This window comes from Mus caroli, unplaced genomic scaffold, assembly GCF_978045245.1.
Source record: "Mus caroli unplaced genomic scaffold, Mus_caroli_1 scaffold_16, whole genome shotgun sequence".
NCBI classification, from domain to species: domain Eukaryota; kingdom Metazoa; phylum Chordata; class Mammalia; order Rodentia; family Muridae; genus Mus; species Mus caroli.
In genome coordinates this window covers 76,125,142-76,147,070 of record NW_028227271.1, presented here as the reverse complement: position 1 = coordinate 76,147,070, position 21,929 = coordinate 76,125,142, and the positions used below count along the sequence as shown (strand labels likewise).

The 21,929-nt window shown below is 42.6% G+C and overlaps 1 protein-coding gene across 3 annotated transcripts in view; it reads left to right on the top strand.

Moving 5' to 3' along the window:
• Positions 1-21,929, top strand: part of Dnah5 (dynein axonemal heavy chain 5) — a 255,115-nt gene that overhangs the window by 96,247 nt on the left and 136,939 nt on the right. For all 3 annotated transcript variants that reach the window (XM_085831340.1, XM_021183130.2, XM_085831338.1), the window contains 7 exons: positions 720-876; positions 4,928-5,140; positions 5,955-6,179; positions 7,528-7,700; positions 17,797-17,975; positions 18,469-18,656; positions 18,999-19,193. In XM_085831340.1, the coding sequence (XP_085687466.1) occupies positions 720-876; positions 4,928-5,140; positions 5,955-6,179; positions 7,528-7,700; positions 17,797-17,975; positions 18,469-18,656; positions 18,999-19,193 (1,330 nt within the window). The remainder of the gene's footprint in view (positions 1-719; positions 877-4,927; positions 5,141-5,954; positions 6,180-7,527; positions 7,701-17,796; positions 17,976-18,468; positions 18,657-18,998; positions 19,194-21,929) is intronic.

Below are 21,929 nucleotides of genomic sequence, written 5' to 3'. Positions count from 1 at the left end.
CCCAATCATGAGCTTTTTGATTTTTAATTTTAATTATATTTTAATTTATTGTGATGATGATGATGATGATGTGTGTGTATGTCTTTCTCTCTCTTTGTGTCTGTGTTTTTGCACATAATAGGCATATGACATAGTATACTTATGCATGTTAGAGGACAACTTTTGGGTATTATTTTTTTTCTACCATGTTGGTCCAAGGGATTGAACTCAGGTCACTTGGCTTGCATGAGTAGCTCATAAAACCTCCTATGAACCTAGAGGACAACCTGTCTAAGCATCTCCCAAATGATGGGATAGGGATCTTCAAAGGATTTTGGTATCTCTGAGAGGCAGGAGCTCTGTCATAAAACTTATTGGTCCCTGTCTCTCCTAAGATGATGTGAAATTTTTTGCAGTGCTGAGAAGCAAATCAAAGTCCCAAATGAACCCTTAAACTGTATTTTTATCTTCTTTGCTATGAAGAAAATACATGGTATGTTAGCTTATGTAGTGTATGAAGTTAATGTTTATAAAAGAATAAAGAAATTCTACCACTCACCCTGAAAAAAAACCCCACCCTTTCTCTGTTAGAATATGATATGCTATTTGATAAAATGTACCACACATCAACACTGAAGCCTTAACACGGGGAAAACAGATGGTGGCATGGTCTTCCCTCCTCTTCCCATCCTGGGAGTCAGCACCTATGCTCACAGAGCTTTGTCCCTCCCTCCCTGCAGATACTTGGAGAAGAAAAGGCTGTGTTTTCCTCGCTTCTTTTTCGTCTCGGATCCTGCTCTGCTGGAGATTCTGGGCCAGGCATCGGACTCCCACACCATCCAGGCCCATTTGCTGAACGTGTTTGACAACATTAAAACTGTCAAGTTCCATGACAAGGTCAGCCCAGAGTTAATCACTGCCTGTAATCTCTGTGTGTCAGAGTGTTAACCGTCACTATCAAGTACTTCTGTAACATCGTGTTTACAAAAGATTTACTTCCTTGTTATTAACTTTTTGCCGGTAATTAAAAGCAAACTCCGAGAGCCAAGTTTAGACTTCTATGATTTATTACTGTCCAAAATGTAGATTAAATAAGATCAAGCATATATTGTACAGAACCAAGAAGCTGAGGCAGGAGGACTGAAAATTTGAGGCTTGCCTGGACTATACCATAAATTCAAAGCTAACCTGACTAGACTAAAAGCCCTCATTGCAAAATTTAAATTTTTTTTTTTTGTTTTTTGTTTTGTTTTGTTTTTCGAGACAGGGTTTCTCTGTATAGCCCTGGCTGTCCTGGAACTCACTTTGTAGACCAGGCTGGCCTCGAACTCAGAAATCCGCCTGCCTCTGCCTCCCAAGTGCTGGGATTAAAGGCGTGCGCCACCACCGCCCGGCTAAATTATTTTTCTTTTTTTAATATTTCTACTTTGTTTATGGTATCAAGGAGTTGTGTATATTATCCAATTCGATGGAGAGTACATTTGCATAGATTCCACAAGACACTGTTTAGTCCATCCTTGTATCCAAAATTCCTGGGAAAATGACCTCTCCCTTTAGACGTTGTGTTCAGTCCTCTGGTGCCTCGTAACAACTCAGTAATATTCATTTATTCACCCTATCAGACAGATTAATTTATTGAGTAGCTATCATGTGCCAGATGCTTTGTTTAAGAATGGGAATATCCCAACCAGCCTCAGGGAACTCAGGCTCTGATGGAAAAGACAGAGAAGTAGACAGATGGAGCCTACAGAGTTCACTTAATGGAGTGCCAGACCTCTTGCATGGTAAGCAGTTAGAAGCCAGCCATTATGGTCAGGCACCTTGCTGTGTGCCACAATGAGGCTGGTTGTGTTGTTTCCAGGGAGAAGAGATCATCTATCTTATTCAGAGATTCCAATATTAAGTTGTCGATATACGTGGACCAAATTATTATTGTGTTTGTGTTAAGCACATGTTGCATGAGAAAGCCTGCCAGGGAGACCAAATGTGGTGTATATATAAGAAATTATGTAGAATCTCTCCATGAGTAAACTCATCTTGATTGATGCTTTGAGGAAGATTGGACTGTTAGCCAGGTAGGTGAAGAAGGGGAGTGTGGTTTGGTCAGAAAGAAGTATGTGTGAGATCTCAGAGGTATGCACAGCCCAGATCAGAACTGCAAGTGTGTGAGCCATGGTTTCTATGGCTTAAAACAGAAGCTTCAAGCTCTTGCTCTCAATTCTGGAGGCTCAAAGGCAGAAATTAGATGATGGCTGAGTTGATTGTCTATTAGGAGACTGTACTGGCTGGTTTTGTGTGTCAACTTGACACTAGCTGGAGTTCTTATAAAAAAAAAAGGAGCCTCCCTTGAGGAAATGCCTCCATGAGATCCAGCTGTAAGACATTTTCTCAGTTAGTGATCAAGAGGGGAGGCTCCCCTTGTGTGTGGTACCATCTCTGGGCTAGTGGTCTTGGGTTCTATAAGAAAGCAAGCTGAGCAAGCCAGGGGAAGCAAGCCAGTAAGTAACATCCATCCATGGCCTCTGCATTAGCTCCTGCTTCCTGACCTGCTTGAATTCCAGTCCTGACTTCCTTTGTTGATGAACAGCAATGTGGAAATGTAAGCTGAATAAAGTCTTTCCTCTCCAATTTGCTTCTTGGTCATGATGTTTATGCAGGAATAGAAACCCCGACTAAGACAGAGACCCTGAGAGATAATTTTGATGATGCTTCTGCCATAGTTTTCACAGCTTTTTAACAGCTCTTGGTGCTCTGTCCAGCACACAGCACTTTAATATCTGCCCTCTGTGTGTCAAATCTGCTTTTCTTGTAAGGTCAAAAGGCCAACTATTCTTACCAGGAAACCTAATCCGTCATAAACTCACTGTAACCTGGTGAGATATGTAAAGATTCTGGTTTCCAATAATTTTAAATTCATAGGCAGTGGTGTTTGCAATTTTATGCTTTTTAAAAAAATGTAATTCAAGTCACAGTAGGAAGTGGTGAACAAAAGAACAAAGCATGATGGGTAGATTCCAAAGGCCACATGAGCCATACCATGGACACTCACTCCTTCTAGCATGGAGGCTTCCAAGTCGGACACCCAATGTGTGTTTTAGGAAGTTTGATGCAATTGTATGGTGAGCTGGAAGGAAGCAAGGGCTAGGGAGGCAGACCTGCTGCAGGAGGCTTGGCAGGAGGGCATAGAAGCAAGGACAGGGTGCATTCTAATGCTCAGGAGCAATGTTCTTGTTAACCTATGTAATATATAGGTTAATGCTGTCTGATGTCAAGGAACTACTCCTAATGGAGTTGGCCACTATGTTTCATTGTACACATTTCTTTTTCTTTTTTATACATTCTACTTTTGCTCTATTCTCCTTCCTTCCTTCCTTCCTTCCTTCCTTCCTTCCTTCCTTCCTTCCTTCCTTCCTTCCTTCCTTCCTTCCTTCCTTCCTCCCTCCCTCCCTCCCTCCCTCCCTCCCTCCCTCCCTCCCTCCCTCCCTTCCTTCCTTCCTTCCTTTTTTTTTTTTTTTTTTTTTTTGTTAATTGTCTGAGATCTGGATGTGCTGTGTAACAAAGGCTAGAATCACTGGCTGGCTTCAAGACTGTAATTCTCCTACCCCATCCCTCCAAATGCTAGGATTACAGACATTTGCAAGTATGGCCGCATGTCTAACAATTTTTTATTAAGGCCAGCACTGAAAGAAGTCTAAAGCAGTGTTTCTTTTCTGGCAGTAGTTTGTCTTTGTGCTTATATTTACCATCAACTCAATTCTTAAATTAGAAAAAAAAAACTATACATCAAGAAGGAAACCCTCTTGACACTTGAAGAAATCTTTCTGCTGTAGTAATGGAATATTTGCCTTCAATAGAAAGGCTTTTCACAGTCTCAAGTTGAGGAGCAAGGGTTGTTTGTCTCCTAGTTTGTAGGTTAAATGCCTACTTATCTTTAGCCTGTGTGTAACAGTCACTTCTGCAGATAATTCTGCCTTGGCTTTTTTGCTTGCTTGTTTGTTTGTTTCCACCACAAAGTTGGTATGTACATCCAGAAAATGTACAAAATCAGGTCCTGGTTTCGTGGGTTCTAAATTTCATAAAATTATAAATACCAAACACAAGCGAGGAGACTGGAGCTTAAGAGGCACTGGCCTTTCAGATCGTGTCAGTCAGTATACAACGGAAGAGGACTTAACATAGCACTATGTCTCAGCCCTAAAGAACGGTTTGTTGCTGGTTTACTTTTTATAACCAAAGAGCAGAAACACCAGCAACCGTTTGCACTGACTTCATGCCATTTTACTTGTCATGCTCATGGGCAGAGATGCAGAATAGATGCCCCTTTTCAATGGCTAATACATACAAGAAATTTGGTCTTTGTTCTGTCTTCCATAAAGAGTTCCATAAGGATCTAGGTCATGAACTCTAGACAGCACACTCATGATGCAGTACTGCCCAGAGACTGAAGGGAAATGAGCAGAATAGGGGTTGGACTTGATCAGAGGACACCCGAGACTCCTCTCCTGGAGCGCACTGGGCTTGGCACAGGGTCAGAATAACTTTGTCATGGCTCTGTTCTTATCATCATAAGATCATTGATCAGGCCTTTCCTAATGTCAACCAATAGCCATGTGGTGTGGACTTATAGCCTCGTCATGAGCTCCATGCTGCCTGGAGGATTTTAGAATTTTTTCTCTTCCATCAGCATATTTGTATTAAGTATTGCTTTTAGAAATAAGTTCAGCCCTTTAGAGTTCTGATGAGTTGGAATTGACTTATGTTTCTCCTATAGATTTTAAAGCTAGCTTTTGGTTGCTGCTTTGAAATGACTTTATGTCCTGGTTTGCCCTCTGTTTTATGATTTGCACCTTAACTTGTAATGGGAAGGGTGGCACTGACAAAGGGCACAGAGGAAAGGTATTTCTTATTTTTATATGAACATAGCTATCTTTTTCATCTTCTAACTTAGATCTATGATCGGATTCTGTCAATCTCCTCTCGGGAGGGCGAGACAATTGAATTGGACAAGCCTGTGGTGGCAGAGGGCAATGTGGAAGTCTGGCTTAATTCTCTGCTGGAGGAGTCGCAGTCCTCATTACATCTTGTGATTCGGCAGGCAGCTGCAAATATTCAAGAACCCGGTTTCCAATTGATTGAATTTCTTTCTTCCTTCCCTGCTCAGGTCAGTGGATCCAAATTGGAAAGTTTTTCAAATCTTAGATATTGCCTATATATGCTTCATAAATGGCACATTTTTAGTCTGACCAAATATTAAGGTTTTCATAAGGACTTACCAAATATGGATAAGCTTAAACATTTTAACTATTGGCTATTTGTTCATATATAACTGTATACTTAAAGATGACTTGGGGATCACAGATATTATACACACACACACACACACACACACACACACACACACACATATATATATAAATTTAACTTAAGACAGTTTTTCTGTTATGAACTCTCCTTATACATACACATACATCATATTTAAATCATAAACACTACTCAGAGTACACTTAACTAGAAAAATATTCCTTAGTATTAAAATACAAGAAACAAGATCTTTTAGTCCTGGTGGCCAATAAAGATTTTATGAGTGTGTACTGTATACAAACACTGTGCCCATTTGAGTAAAGCCACCTTATTTTAATTCCTTGTCTGCAAATGACTTAAAAATCTATTTGGAGAGAAGCATGAACTAAACATGTGTGGCCTAAGATCCCAGGAGAGACACAGATACCTCAGGGGGCTTCCCATGCTATCCCAGTAGATAAACAATATGAATGGAGTCATGGACTTTGAAACAAATCAAAGAAGTTGATATCATCAAAGCCATCCATTTGTGTATGACCTTTGATGCTCCATTATGCTGTGATTTCTTTATAAATTTTGAATTGCAAGTTGTAACTCTACTGTGTACACTCTAATTGTTTTTTTTTTTTTTGTTTTTTTGTTTTTTTTTTTTTTTTGTTTAAAACCTCCACAAGGTTGGATTATTAGGAATTCAGATGCTATGGACCCGGGACTCAGAAGAAGCCCTTCGAAATGCCAAGTTTGATAAGAAAATCATGCAGAAGACCAACCAGTCCTTCCTAGAGTTACTGAACATGCTGATTGAGATCACCACGAAGGACCTGAGCTCCATGGAACGGGTTAAATATGAGACTCTGATTACTATCCATGTGCACCAAAGGGACATCTTTGATGACCTGGTAAGTGCTTTATAAACGTCATGTGTCATATACAGAAAAGTAAACGCTAGACACCATCTCTGCTCATCCCCTGGATTGATGAGATTGAATTCGTGCGAAGGTCAGAATCAGGTGGAGGCTTACTGGTCTCAGAGCGCTCATGTCAAACTGTCTTTTCGGCCTTAAGCTGGGATTTCAGTCCTATTCTGATAATCTATACCACATCACTGGGACAACGAGGTATGACTTTAAAAACTTGGTGGTTGTTTTAGATGCTAAAATGTCACCAGGCATCCCCCAAAAGCTTTTTGTCTGTCCTGTTTTCCTTGTAGTTATTGGTCAGACATCACTGTTTTCTGGCGGGCAGATACAGACGCATTGGCAACAGAGCTGCTTAGCATTTCTTGGGGGGGGGGATTTGATAAATCCCATCCCTCACAAGTCGTTTGCAAACACAAGTTGTTGATTGCCAAGTGGCTACAGCAAATGCCATTCAGACCGGGATGGAAGGGGAGAGAGGCCTACAAACAGTTATGCTACAATGTATGAAAAGAACCTACCATTGTCCTCTTCTATAGAGTGTAATATTAGGTGAGAGACAAGAAGGGCTTATGTGCATAGTTTCCTGGATTGTGTCTCCGCCCCACCATGTAAGAAAAGATTATTAAAGATTGGTCCTGATGTGGTGGAATCACAAGACTGCATTTTCAAACTCTTTGTGCCAATCTTCTCGCCTAATAGCTAAGCACACTGTTTGGCTCTTAGAGAAATAAAGGAAGGGCACAGGGTAATTTTAGACGTCTTATTTGTCCAGAAGAAATAATTAAAGTATCTTAAAGTTTTGGTAAACATTTTAGACAAAAACCATCGCCAGGTATTAACCTGACATTGAAATGTTAGGATTTTTGGCGCATTGAAAGAAAATTCTTATGGGAAAAAAACGGAGAAAAAGAAAAAACAAAACAAAATAAAACAACCTACACCCAGTAGTTTGATCATATTAAGGATTACTTTTTTTTTTTTTGGTAATGAGATTATTGTAGCTCTGTCTTTGTATTCTCATAGAATGAATCTCGTGTTTCAGATAATTTGGAGCTGTGCACGAAGGGCTACAGTTATAGACAGGGCTCTTACTACTGAACTGTAATGCTGGTTCTTGTTGAGGGGTGGGGCTGGAGTGGCCTTGACTCTTCCCACTCTCAAAGTGTCTTGGGTTTCAGTAACTGATTGGGTCACATGACGCGAAGCTTGCTGCCTTGCAGCCACTTGGGTTTCCCGCTTCTCTGCTTTGCGATCTGTGCAAATGCTAATGTGTCCACTTAGCTCGGGACTCATCTCATGTCTAACGCAGCACCCCTTTGAATTTCAGTGTCACATGCACGTCAAGAGCCCTACGGACTTTGAGTGGCTGAAACAGTGCAGGTTCTATTTTAAGGAGGATTCTGACAAGACGATGATCCACATCACAGACGTGGCTTTCACATACCAGAATGAGTTTTTAGGCTGCACTGACAGACTTGTCATAACGCCGCTCACGGACAGGTGATTGGGGGATTCTGTCGTTCCACAGCCATTTTCTCCTCCACCCAGCGTTCCATCTCTTGGGTGGCTCAGGGGACTTTTTTGCCAACAGCTCTTTCATAGCAAGGCCTTTGAAAGTTAGTATTTCTGACTTTGCACCTGTGTCTTCACATGGGATTCAGGTTGGTGGTTGAAATAAACCTGGTTTCTCTTGCCTTCAGCCCTGCAAAGGCAAAGTGGAAATGCCTCTGTGAACATCGAGTGGACAAGGAAGGAATTAGATACTGTGGGTAGCAAAGGTTACTTTATTAACTTCAGCACCTGTTCTTCAGAGAAACAATTAAGGTGTTTTTATTTATTTATTGGTTATTTTATTTATTTACATTTCAAATGTTATCCCCCCTTCCTGGTTTCCCTTCTGCAAACCCCTATCCCATCCACCCCACCTCCTGCTTCGACGAGGGTGTTCTCCCATCCAATTAACCCACCCACTACTGCCTCACCACCCTGGCATTCCCCCACGCTGGAGCATCGAACCTCCACAGGATCAAGGGCCTGGCCTCTCACTGATGCCTGACAAGGCCATCCTCTGCTATATATGCAGCTGGAGCCATAGGTCCCTCCATGTGCACTCTTTGGTTGGTGGTTTAGTCCCTGGGAGTTCTGGGGAGTCTGGTAGGTTGAAATTGTTGTTCTTCCTTCAGTCCTTCCCCAACTCCTCCATTGGGGTCCTGTGCTCAATCCAATGGTTGGTTGTGAGCATCCACCTCTGTCTTTGTCAGGCTCTGGCAGAGCCTCTCAGGAGTCAGCTATATCAGGCTCATGTTAGCAAGCACTTCTTGGCATTAGCAATAGTGTCTGGGTTTGGTGTCTGCAGATGGGACGGATTCCTTAGTGGGGCAGTCTCTGGATGGCCTTTCCTTCAGCTCTACTCTTTGTCCCTATCTCTCCTTTCTACAAGAGCAATTCTGGTTAGCAATACTTTTGATATGGGTAGGTGGCCCCATCCCTCAATTGAGGGCCATGCCTAACCTCTGACTATAGACTCTACCCCTAGGTTCTTTCTCCCCTTTGTTGGGCATTTCAGCTAATGTCCTTCCTGTTGGGTCCTAGGAACCTCTTGCTTTCCTGGTTTCTAGGACTTTCTGTTGACTACCCTCAGTTCCCCATCCCCCATTGCTACACACGTCTGTTCAATTTCCTGAACCTCTGCATTTCTCCATCTCCTCCAACCCCTTTTCCTCCCCCCTCTTTCCCTCCCAGGTCCCTCCCTCCCTCTACCTCCTGTGATGGTTTTTTTTTTTGTTCCTCCTTCTAAGTAGGACCAAAGCATCCGCACTTTGGTCTTCCTTCTTCTTGAGCTTCATATGGCCTGTGAGTTGTATCGTGGGTATTCAGAGCTTTGAAAAGGCAGAAGAAAACTGAGGGAAGCACAATTGAAAGTTGGAAGACTGGTGGGGGTGTGCAGGAGCATGTGGGCATTGTCATTTCTCTTCCCTTTGCCTGTCACTTGCCATTTATGCTGGTTAATTACAACTGTCAGCTTGAGTGGTGTAAGAGACACCCAGGCCATCCATCATCAACACCTGGAGTTGTCTTCAGGGTTTTCCCCATAAGAGCTAACTGAGAATGGGCTAGGGTCTCAGAATGAATCGTATGTGATAAGGAGAAAGCCGGCAGAGTACCAGCTCCCACCCCTGTCTTTTCAGACACAGTGAGATTCAGGATTTCCTTTCTGAGTGCACCGTCAGTGTCCCCCTTCTGCTAGGTCATAGGAAGTATTACACAATGCTGTCGCTTCTGTCTGGAAAAGCCTCCCGTTTCCCTCTATTTTCAGACCCCTTTCTGTGTTCTCTGTTTATTTCTACATTGCTTGTCTCAAATGTACTCTGTTCAGACATGTTAATTTTATACTGTTATCATGAGAGATAACATAAGTTCAGATGCTTAAACCACACAGATCTATTATTTTAACCCTTCTGGAAATCTTAAGTGCTGCATTCCCCCATAGAGACACAAGGGGGCACCATTTCCCACCTTTGAGAAGAAGTCATTCCAGCTCCCTGGAAGCCGCTTTGTCCCTTGCCCTGTGGTCTCTCCTTTCACCTGGAGAAACACAAGCAGTGGCTGAATTCATGTCCCGTTATCCAGCTCCCCATCTTCCCCTGACTCGTGTCTTTCAGATGCTTTTCTGTCTCCTGCTTCCCCAGAACAGACTGAATCCAGGCAATCCAGGATAATGTGTCCACCCCAAGGTCCTCACTGATAATGTTGCTTCATGGGCATCCTCTTGCTGCTCTATTACACATCAGGGTTCTTGTCCAGCTGTACTGCAAAGACCTCACATGGCTCTGAAGAGCATCTAAATGCTAACCCCAGACCACACCCAGCCACAGTGCCTTCCCTGAGCCCCTGGCACATGTATCTATCCAACTGCTGACATGACATGCCCATCTGGATGCTCACAGACTATTTATTTATTGACAGTATGTTTGATTAGCTCTTACCATTTTCATTCTAGTTATTGTCCATTCTATTTTCTCCCCATGGTGGTGTCTACATCCTAACTCTGGAATCTTCTATCCTGACTTCACCAAGCAAGAAATCCCTGGTGCATCCTTGATGTCTGTCCTCTTTGATGTCTGTCTGTCCTCCTTTGCTCTCCACTACTCAGTCCATGATCAACATCTGGAATGTGACTGCATTTCTTTTTAACCCTTTTCTGCAGTCTTTTGTGATCCACTGCAATCCCTGACCTAGACTATTATCACAGTCTCTTAGCTGGTTTCCATACATTGTGCCCTGTTGTCTGTTCCCAGTATGGACAGCAAAACATAAGCAAGATGGTGGCATTCCTTTATCTCCAACCCTCCACTTTGGCTCCATCTCACAGAGAGTCAAGGCTATTGTCACATCAGCTTATGAAGCCTGGTACAGGATGCCCTGGCCACATCTATCTTTCCTTCCTTAGTCACTTTTATCCACATGCTCTTTGGGGGTCCTTTTCCTTTTCCTTTTCCTCTTCCTCTTCCTCTTCCTCTTCCTCTTCCCTCTCCCCTCCCCTCCCCTCCCCTCCCCTCCCCTCCCCTCTCCTCTTCTCCTCCCCCTTCCCCCTTTCCCCCTTCCCCCTTCCCTTCCCTTCTCTCCCCTCCCTTTCACTTTACATCCAGATCACTTCCTCCTCTCCACCCAGTTCCAAAGTCACAAACTCCTCCCCCAACTACCCCTCTCTTTAGAGAAAGGGAAGCCCCCCACAGGTACCAGCCCACCCTGGCACATCAAGTTGAAGCAGAACTAAGCACGTTTTCTCTCCCACTGAGGTTGGACAAGGCAGCCCACCTAGGGGAAGGGGATCCTACAGGCAACTATTCAGAAACAATTTCCTTTCCCTGCTCCAATTGCTAAGGGTCCACATAAGACCAGGCTGCACATCTGCTACAAATGTACAGGGGGCCTAGGTCCAGCCCACACATGTATTTAGTTGGTGGTTCAGTTTCTGTGAGCACCCCCCCCCACCCCAAGTCCAGGCTAGTAGACTCTTTAGGTGTTTTTGTATTGTTCTTGGCCCCTCTGGCTCACTTAGTTCTGTGACCCCCTCTTCTACAAGACCCTCTATGGGGTTTCCTTAAACAGACCCAGCACAACTTCAGCTTTGACTGGTAGAGAATAGTGTGACTTCTTCATTTCTCTGCTCAGATTTCATTCTGGGGTGTCTTGTGACTCACATTAGACAGATGAAGTGGGTCCTAGTTCCCACAACATGCATACCCAGATTCTTTCTTTCCTTTTTTATTAATCATTCCATTTGCTTACATCTCAAATGGTACCCCACTTCCTGGCTACCCCTCCACCAACCCCCATCCCACATTTGCCCTTTCCCCTCCCCTTTGCCTGTATGAGGATGTTCCCCCACTCACTGCTTCAGCTTCCCCTAAGCTGGGGCATCAGATCTCCCTGAGACCAAGGGCCTCCCCTCCCGTTGCTGTCAGGCAAGGCCATCCTCTGCTACATATGCAGCTGGAGCCATGGGTCCCTCCAGGTCATTCCCAATTATTATTAACCAGTTTTCTTTCTTGAAAATGCCAGCCCTGTGAGTCAGGTCTCACACGATGTGCTCACTGAAATACCTGTCACATAATAGTTGCTAAAATAAATAATTCCTGGAGGAACAGAAGAAATTAGCCTTTTCACAATGAAGTTAAGCAGATGAAGAGAAAGTAGAAAGTTGGGAGGGGGAAGCTTTTCTGGTTTTGAAAATTATTAGCTCATGTTATACTCCTGTGCACATACTGGATATCTACTTGTCAAAATCTGAATTTTCATATACATGTGTGAGGTTCGATCTTTTGGCTGCTTGGTTATTTCACCATTACAAGCCCAAGCAGCTTGATAGCAAAGTGAGAATTTGCAACTTTAAGTGTGGACAGTTCTGAAATTCATTTTAGATTTTCTCCCCCACACTCACTTCCTGAATTTCTTCAGCTTGAAGATGTGAGAAGTGAGGCACTGTTTGCAGCTCATGGTTCAGAGTACTAAGGCCTTCTGCCCTATTACAGGAAGAAAGCTCCTCACTGAAACAAACACTTTATAAGGGTATAATTTTGGAGGCTCTGGCACACACTGTCAGCCTGTGCTGACTGACCTGTGAAGTCTGACAGCCATGACAGCTCTTTCTTAGCTGAAGAGCTTCACATTACATGCATACACCTGTTGACATTTCAGATGGTCAAATGGCCGTCATCAAGTGATAAAAATATACATGGCCTTCCTTTAAATCTCATAATGACTTTAAGGACCACCGTCCTTCCACTTCTGAGCACACACACATAGGCTAGGATGTCTTCACTACTGCTGTTATGCCGGCAGAGGCCAGATGAAACCAAGAGCACACTAAGCATCCTTGTTCACAGAGATACAGAAAAGCACAAAGCATTTTCTCCTGATACAGTGAAATAGTTTCCATGACTACTTGACTCTCCCCTTAACAGCTGTGGGGTCTTGGGCGGGATCCCTGACCCCTCTCACTTGTTTATTTTGGAATACTTATATAGACTATATAGAATCATGCACGAAAGTCTTTGTCTTAAACCTGATAGAAGAATTCAGAGAATTTATTTTGGCTCATTATAATTGAAGTCAGCTTGGTCTGCATACTTCCAGGTTCACCTGAACTACATAGAAGTATCCGACACACACACACATAGACATACACACACACAGACATGCACAGACACACACACACAGACACAGACACACTTACACAAAGAGAGAGAGACAAAGAGGCAGAGAGACAGAGAGAGACAGACACAGAAACAGATATAGACAGAGATACAGAGAAGAGAGACAGAGAGACAGAGACAAAGAGAGACAGACATAGACAAGCAGAGACACAGAGAAGAGAGACAGAGTAGAAGACAGAGCCAGAGAGAGATGAAAGGCAGGGGAGAGAGAGACAAGGGGACTGTTCACAGTGTCCTTCCCTTAGGTACTTAAGGACAGCATAATGATTATGAGACTGTGTGGTGATCTTACTTACCTCATGGTGGACAGGAGGCCAGCAGAGGGAGGAATGCAGGTGGAACAAAGCAAGATACATCCCCTAAGAACATCTGCAGTCCCGTGGTTCCTCCAGTTAGGCCTCAATTGCTACATTTCACCATACCCAGTGACTCCAGCATACTATGCTCCACCAGGCAATTAATCCATGGGTTAGGACAGAGGCCTGAAGAGTCAATCATCACTCCCCAGCTAATCAGCTAGCAGCTGTACAACCAATTACATAAGCCTGGGGGTGGGGATTTCATTAAAATCATGCTACCTCCCTTCTGTGTGTGGAGTGTGTTCCAGGATCCTCAGCAAGTGCCTGAAATCACAAACAGTATTCAACACTATGGGCATTACTCTCTTCCTACGTTGAGATGTGATTTATAAATTATGCATAGCAGGAGACTATCGGTCACTAATGAAAAAAAGGAATTGTAGTAAAAGTTCTACAAATATGTCTTTATCTCTCTTAAAATAATCATTTCATAGACTTTAGGTAATGGCAACTTCAGAAGATGAATGCACAGATAAGGAGGAATTGTATGTACCCAGACAAGTGTGTAGATGGTCCTCCCTCCCCCCTTCCCTTTGTCTCTCTCCATCTTTGTCTCCCACTGTCTTTTGTTTTCTGTGTTTCTGTCTCTGTCTCTCTGTCTCCATCTCTCTCTCCCCATTACTATACCTCTCTCACTGTGTCTTTCTCTCTGTCTCTCACTGTTTTTCTTTCTCTGTTTCTATCTGTGTGTCGATTTCTCTGTTTCTTATTGTTCCTCTTTCTCTGTGTCCCTGTCTGTGTCGCTATGTCTCCTTGTGTGTGTGTGTGTGTGGTGTGTCTGGGATCCTACTATACAGCTCAGGTGGATCTGGAAATATGAAGTCCAGCTGACTTTAATTCTTCATGGTTATCCATCTGGCCTTAGCCTACTGCATTATCTGCTCTGCGTTGGCCAACCAAGTGCTGGGGATACAGGAGTGGCTCACTATGCCTGGCTCATTGCTTTTCTTAACCATGGAATACACATTGTTTAGCGACCTTTTCTATTGGCTTTCCTTAAGCACATAACTGTGTCCTAGTTCAAAGTCTGTAATTAACTCCATTTCTCAACAAAGGAAGAGCCTCCTCACTAGTACATGTGCTCTGTTGCTTTCCTTCAGAAACTTTTGAGCATTTTAGAACCAACATGTGTGGAAGGCACATCTCTTTATATGTGATAAGAAGCCTTTATAATGTTATGGATACTCAATAGCAATGGCAGCAACAAAGTTGCCTGATCACAGGTTTCAAGAGCTCTGCAGGACAGCAGTGAGTGGCTGGAGTTGCTTCATTACCTCTCGAGGCTCGATGTGCCCTGAGTCTAACAGAAAGGACTTGGCTAGCAGCTATGGGCTAGACTAAGTATCAGTTCTCTCCTGAGATCCAGAGCAGAGTCACTCCACTGTGTGAGCATTTTCCTCATTTGTGAGATGGGAACAGGGACTTCCAGTCTTGTTGTGAGAAATATTAAAAATGAGTGGCAAGTTCCCGTGCTTGACCCAGTTACTCTCAGCCCCTGCTGCCTTGAGGGCCAGTTCTGGTGGGCACTGGCCAGCCTGTTCTTATCTCATGGAGACTCTCTAACTCAAAGCTCCAAAATCTCTCCACCCAGCTCTCTAAGTACCCACTGGTGTTACCATGCCAGCCCCGTGGTGCTTCAAATCCCCCCATGACCTTTGTGGTGCACATCTGGCAAACCCATGCTGTTTTCTTTTGAACCCTGTCAAACTGCCGTGTGAAGGAAACTGCCACACAGACTTAGTTCAGAAACAATGGTAACTCAATCGCTGGGCACAACAACTAGAATCCTAATCTTGTAAGCCATCTGAAATCTAAATCCTCCCCTGGAGAATCCTGGTGGATCTGCCATTGAAACCAAGAGACACTAGCAGCCATATCTTGTCCTTGATATCCCTATCCAAAAAGCCTGGTTTTCAGGAACTCATTTCTAGTAGAGAACCTGGCAGACCCCAGTCTGCGTACTTGATATTCACTTCACCCAGTGCCTGTTTTTATTTCTCAGGTCCATAGGAACACTTTTCTATTCAGCCATAGGAAACAAAACTGGGCCAGCTTACGAATTATTTTCTTTGGCAACACCAGGTGGTGCTTGGAATCAAGTAATCGATCTTCCGATTTCTAGGGTAAAATTTTTCCTTTACAGGCTTTTTTTTTTTTTTTAAATACTTTCTCACCAAATCTTTCATGTGTTATCTTCGTATTAGATGTGGAAGGGATTGCAGGTGCTCCCAGGCCAACCTACAATGTTATTATCCAGCAATGTGTTGTTTAATACTGAGATTTTGTGGGGCTGGGGAGTTGGCTTAGGGATTGATAACACCTGCTTCTCTTGCAGAGGATCTGGGTTCTCCTCCCAGTAGCTGCATCACAACTCACAACTATCTATAGGTCAAGTACCTTCCTTCTTGTCGCCTCTATAGGCTCTTGCTCATACATGGTGCACATAAACTTACACACACTACATTCACGCTCATAGAACATTAAATTAAATCAAGGATATGGAATTATGAGCTCTTACAAATTCAAGAGACAATGAATCTGTTTAAATGACTCCCAGTCTGATGAATAGAATGCATTTTTCTCTTTTTTCTCATGCTTTGAATTGAGTTTGGGTATGTTAGACACACTCTACTGTTTAGCTCCATCCCAAGATTATGATTTTTTTTCCCCTAGGAGACAGGATCTTACTGCACAGGAATACAACTTGTGTTACCATGACCAGTTTATTTATTTTTAGTTTTTCAAAAACAAATTTTCTTCTGTATTTTTGAGGTTTACAGCCCAGTGTAGTAGACAGGGATAGGTGGTTGTCCCCATGATGCCTGTGAACACAGATGGCAGCTCACAGTTACTTATTTTGGAGAGAAGCTTGACTAAAATCTACAATTTCTGATGATGACTCCTAGTACAATATAGTCTTATTAACTATAATTCTATAATATAATTGCATGTCTGATATCTATATTTACTAGCCCTACAAAATTGATATGAATCATCTACCTTACATCTTACTTCCTGTTTCCATATCTGCTCTGGCCATTATTGATTTATTCTCTATGTATTCTGTCTACCTTCTTCCTAGCATGTGGTTAACATCATTATGTCTTTTAGTGTCTGGATTATTTTACTTAGCAAAATTTCCTCCATCATGCTCCCAAATGGCAGGGTTTTCTTCCTTTAAAAATTAATCAATTAAACAATCAATCAATTAATTAATTTTATATCTGACTACATTTCCCCTCCTCCTCTCCTCCCAGTCCTTTCCCCTTTCCTTCCTCCACACCCATCCCTTCTCCAATGGGGCAATTTTATGAGAAACCATCAGATTGGTTTTCAAAATGACTGTACAGGCTTGCACTTCCATCAGCAATAAAGGATTATTCCCCATGCTAAACAGCCTCTCCAACATGAGCTGTTGCTTGAGTTTTTTATCTTAGCCATTCTTACAGGTGTAAGGTGGACTCTCAGTTGTTTTCTTTTTAAAGACTGAAAAACATTCTGTTCCATAAAACCGTATTTTGAAAAATTCATTCATTCATTAACTGACAGTTGCATATTTTTATGTCTATTAGAAGTATCAATTCTCTGACAACTGGGTCTTTTCTTGGACTCCAGTGAACATAGCAGGGTATATATTTATGAAGGGGTGATTTTATTTTATTGTTTTGTGTATGCACCTAGATGAGAGACTGTTAGCCGGGCTTGGTGGTGCACGACTTTGATCCCAGCACTCAGGAGGCAGAGGTAGGCGGATTTCTGAGTTCGAGGCCAGCCTGGTCTACAAAGTGAGTTCCAGGACAGCTAGGGCTATACAGAGAAACCCTGTCTCGAAAAACAAAACCAACCAACCAACCAAACAAACAAAAAAATAAAACAAAAAACCCCCCAAATAGATGGAAGATTGTTGGGGTATATGCTAGTTCTGTCTGTCTGCTTGTTTTCTTCCTTCCCTCCCTCCCTCCTTCCTTCCTTCTTTCCGTTCTTTGTGGGGGAAGAAGTTTATACCATTTACCATAATGACTTCACCCCTCTCCAATGCTTGTTTTTACCTTTTTAGTAACATCCATCCTTTAGGGTACCAGATGATATGTAGCAATATGCATTTCCCTCATGGTCAGTGAGCCTGACTCAGTGTTAGTCTTTTGATATGGATAGACTTCTAGGGAAGGCCTGTCAGATAAATGTTGTCAACTCTCTATCCTAGTTTCTCATGTTTATACATCTGAATAATTATAATAAATATTATCACAAAGCCTGAAAAATATCAGTAAAGAAATCTGCTTAACTTTTTACAGACATCTTATACTTATTTGGCCAGAGATGACCTCCTTCTTTTTCCAGAGTACATACCAACATACATGAGGACATTTGTCTTAGGATGTAGGTTTGCAAATTATCTATAGGGAGATTGCTCCTCTTTCTGCATCTTTCTGCATCACAATCAGGTTTATTTCTTTGTGATGTCTGAGTGCCTTTGGGATGCCCTAGCAAGTTTCTAACAACAAGTTGGCCCTGCAGGTGCTACATCACATTGGCTCAAGCTCTGGGCATGAGCATGGGAGGAGCCCCTGCTGGTCCCGCAGGGACAGGCAAGACAGAGACCACCAAGGACATGGGCCGATGTCTTGGGAAATATGTTGTAGTTTTCAACTGCTCGGACCAGATGGATTTCCGAGGACTTGGGCGGATATTCAAAGGTGAGCACTGTGCTTTTTTTTCAGTGACTGAGAAATTTCAGATCAGGTGAAATTTCTTGCTAAGATTTATCTCTTAGGATGGTCAGTGCAGCTTCCTGGTGGCACATGCTTAGGCTACAGGGAAATTTGATTCAGTCTGCAGCAGCAACAAGAGCCAAAGATTTGTATATTTTTTCAAGAGCTGGATACATCTCGATGTCACTTTTCCCGGCTTGTTTTATTTGACAAGTTCAGTTTTAGCGGCACTAGGTGGATGGGAGGCTCATGTAATTTCCCCTTTGTAAAGCACTTGTTGTCAGTAATACCGTTGGATGTTTACAGACAGCCTGCCAACATCTCGACTGCTTGGGGCCTCTGGATGCACCATTTATTTTCTAACCCCAGTTTTGAATAAACCAATCTCTGGTTCACTTTGGCAGCTGTGTAATTTCCGTTTTCTTGGTTTTCAGACATGATGTACTAATTGGATTTTCCATTTAATTTCCTTTCTAAGGACTGGCACAGTCTGGGTCCTGGGGTTGCTTTGATGAATTCAACCGTATCGATCTACCAGTTCTGTCGGTTGCAGCCCAGCAAATCTCCATTATTCTCACGTGTAAAAAGGAGCATAAAAAATCTTTCATTTTTACTGATGGAGATAATGTGACCATGAACCCAGAATTTGGACTTTTTCTAACCATGGTAAGTTAGTTATTGCTAGAAGAGCCAGCCATTGAAATGCAACCCAGCCTTGTCATCTCAGCTCACACCTCTCCCAGTTCCATGTCACCTGAGCATCAAGCATGCAAATGGAGATTGTAATTATCATTTCTGTTTGAAAACCTTTAAGAGCTAAACAAAGCTCATATTAATAACTCATGACTTAGACGGTCCAGGCAAAGGAAGAGTGAGATATGTAAATGAGCTGCCCACTTGACATTCCAGATCTGTGTTGTGTGCATACTGAATCTCTTAATATCATGCCGGCATGTCCTAGCTGTCCCAGGAGCGTGTCATTCATCCTTGGGTTTTGCTTCCATTTAGAACCCTGGCTATGCTGGGCGCCAGGAGCTCCCGGAGAACTTGAAGATCAACTTCCGCTCTGTGGCTATGATGGTCCCTGACCGGCAGATTATCATCAGGGTGAAGCTGGCCAGCTGCGGCTTCATTGACAACGTAGTTCTGGCCAGAAAATTTTTCACGCTCTACCAGCTGTGTGAGGAGCAGCTCTCGAAGCAGGTGTGCTACTCTGAAGGTCTTTATAGAGTTAGCTACATTTCTTCTTTCTGTTCATTGGAATATTTCCATTTCTTTTAAAGATTGTCAAGGAACGTCATATAGGTGTCTAATGAATTTTGAGGAATCTACCTCATATTTTGTCCCCTCCAATTCATCCTTTATCCTCTTCACTACTTTTCTCTCTGAATTCCATGAGCTCTTAAAACAATCAGTTGAGTTCCCTAAGGGGACTATATGTTCTCTATGCATGGACATAGAGCTATCTACTGGAGGATCGGTTGCCTCCCAGGCTGGATGCTTGTTAAAAACCAACTCTCCCACTCCCAGAAGCTGCCAATTACCAATAGGCCTTCAGCTTAGACTAGAACTCTTGACAATGTACCTTTGGCACTAAGTATAAAATGATGAAGCTTGTGTGTGTGTGTGTGTGTATAGGCACACATGCATTATGTGTACAAAGGCACATGGAGGCCAGAGGTCATCTTCATGAACTGTACCTAAGGTACTGTCCACCTTGGCTTTTGATTGTGTGTGTCTCTCATTGGCCTTAGGCTAGCTGAGTAACCTAGGACCAGTGAGAACTAGGAACATCTTTCTGATTTTCCAGGACAATGAATTTATGTGTGTGCCACCATGTCTGGTTTCCTGCCCAACTCCTCTCCCACTGATTTTCAAACTGATGTCTGATCTTCATGGTTACACAGCAAGCACTTGACCTATAGAGTTATCTCCCAAGACCCAACAAAATTGATTTTCTCTAGACTTCTGTTAAGAAGTACATTTAAAGGAACAGCTATTTTTAGCCCAGAAGTGACGTGGTAACTCTGCAAACTGACTTACGAGCTATAATATGAATGATATTGCTGTTGGCAATGTATATAACCTGTGTGTGCATCCTGGCATATGAGGCAATGTCATAGTTTTCAGGAACTCTGCCTATTGACCCCTAAGCTTGCCCATGTATTTAACTAAGCTTGTTGACTAATTGCTTTTTCTATTGTAAACTTCTTGACAGTTTCCTATATGTTTGGGACAGCAGATAAAAACCCTACCAAGAGTTAATAGCTAGTAGACATGAGTTAATCACATATTACATCTATATTAATTATCTATCACCAACTAACAATTTTAGTCACAAGCTCAGTGGCTTGAAAGACTGGACAATGTTTCCATGTCTGAGGAGCTGAAACCAGCTTCAGCGGGTCTGATATATGTCAGAAAGCTGCAGTGAAGGTGCTGGCCAGAGCATTGATTCCATCTCACTCTTGATTAGGCATCATTGGGCATCAGTTTAAGGAGTTATCTTCTCTCTAACTTCTGTTCTTTGGATGTAGAGAATGTGCCCTGCCCCTGACTCCTGCCCTTGTCTTCACTGCTTCAGTACTCCACTCCTATGGTCACATCCACAAAGCCCCCATGAAATGACAGGATCAATGCACACAGAGTGGTCATTCTCTTGCAGATAACACTTCAGGCTCATAGATTTAACACAATTGCATTTTTCAAAGGAAGTTTTCCCTTGTTAACTTCATCCACTGACACTTTGAAGTCACTGTTACTTTTGGGCACACTTACTTAGACTTTTATTTCTTTGTTGTTCTTCTACTTTAATTTTATTTATTAGAGAGTACACCGTAGCTGTCTTCAGACACACCAGAAGAGGGCATCTGATCACTTTACTGATGGTTGTGAGCCACCATGTGGTTGCTGGGAATTGAACTCACAACCTCTGGAAGAGCAGTCAATGCTTTTAACTGCTAAGCCATCTCTTCAGCCCTTCTTTGTTCTTCCTTAGAGCTTGAATTCCTTGAGTTCAGGAACTGACATTGAATGCTTTCTGTATTCCATTCTCAATCCATTAGCACCGAGTGAGGTGTGACACTCCCTTAAGTAAACCAATGGCTTTCAATTTTATTTTTGTTTTAATTTAATTATAATTTTATTTTGTAAAATATGTAACATACTATATCAGCCATTTTAAGTGTACAGTTCATTATAGGCATATTTATAACAGATATACAGAAAAATTTTCAAAATTTCTTTCATTGCTAAATAATAAAACTATGATTTGACAGCTCCCCTTTCCCACCTCCCAGCCCCTGGCAGCCACTATTCTAATTTTCTAGCAACTTAATAGATAACTCATGTAAATAAAATCATACAGTGCTCTTCTGTGGCTATAACATCTTCCAGGTTCATGTGTGATGTGGTGTGGAGTTCCTTCTTTAAGTGACTATGTAATGCTCCACTGTGTAAAAGGGCTGTGTTTTGCTTCTTCATTCATCTGCGGCAGGGCATCTAGACATCTCGGCATCTAGGCTGCTCCCTGCTTTCTTCTGTGAGCAGTAGGGTATGAATATTACATATTATTGTTCAAACATCCCTTTGAGACTGGGAGTGTTGCATCGTATGGAATACTTTTTAAGTCTTTAAGACAATGTCTCACTCTGTTATACACGTTGGCCTGGGATTTGCCATTTAGTCTTGAAGTTGAAATCCTTCGGTATTTTCCAGGTGCTGGGATGGGCCTTTGCCCAGGCACCTGGCCTGGTTGCTTCATTTTTAATTTTTTAGAACTGCCAGCTGTATTCCACAGTGGTTGGATAATGGAATTTTAATTATTCACCTCATATATGCTACCATTTGGAATATAGAACTCTTGTAATTATTATACAAAGCAGAAAGCCGGGGCATGGCTCCAGATTGAGCAGAATTCTTCCTCCAGGTGATGCTGGG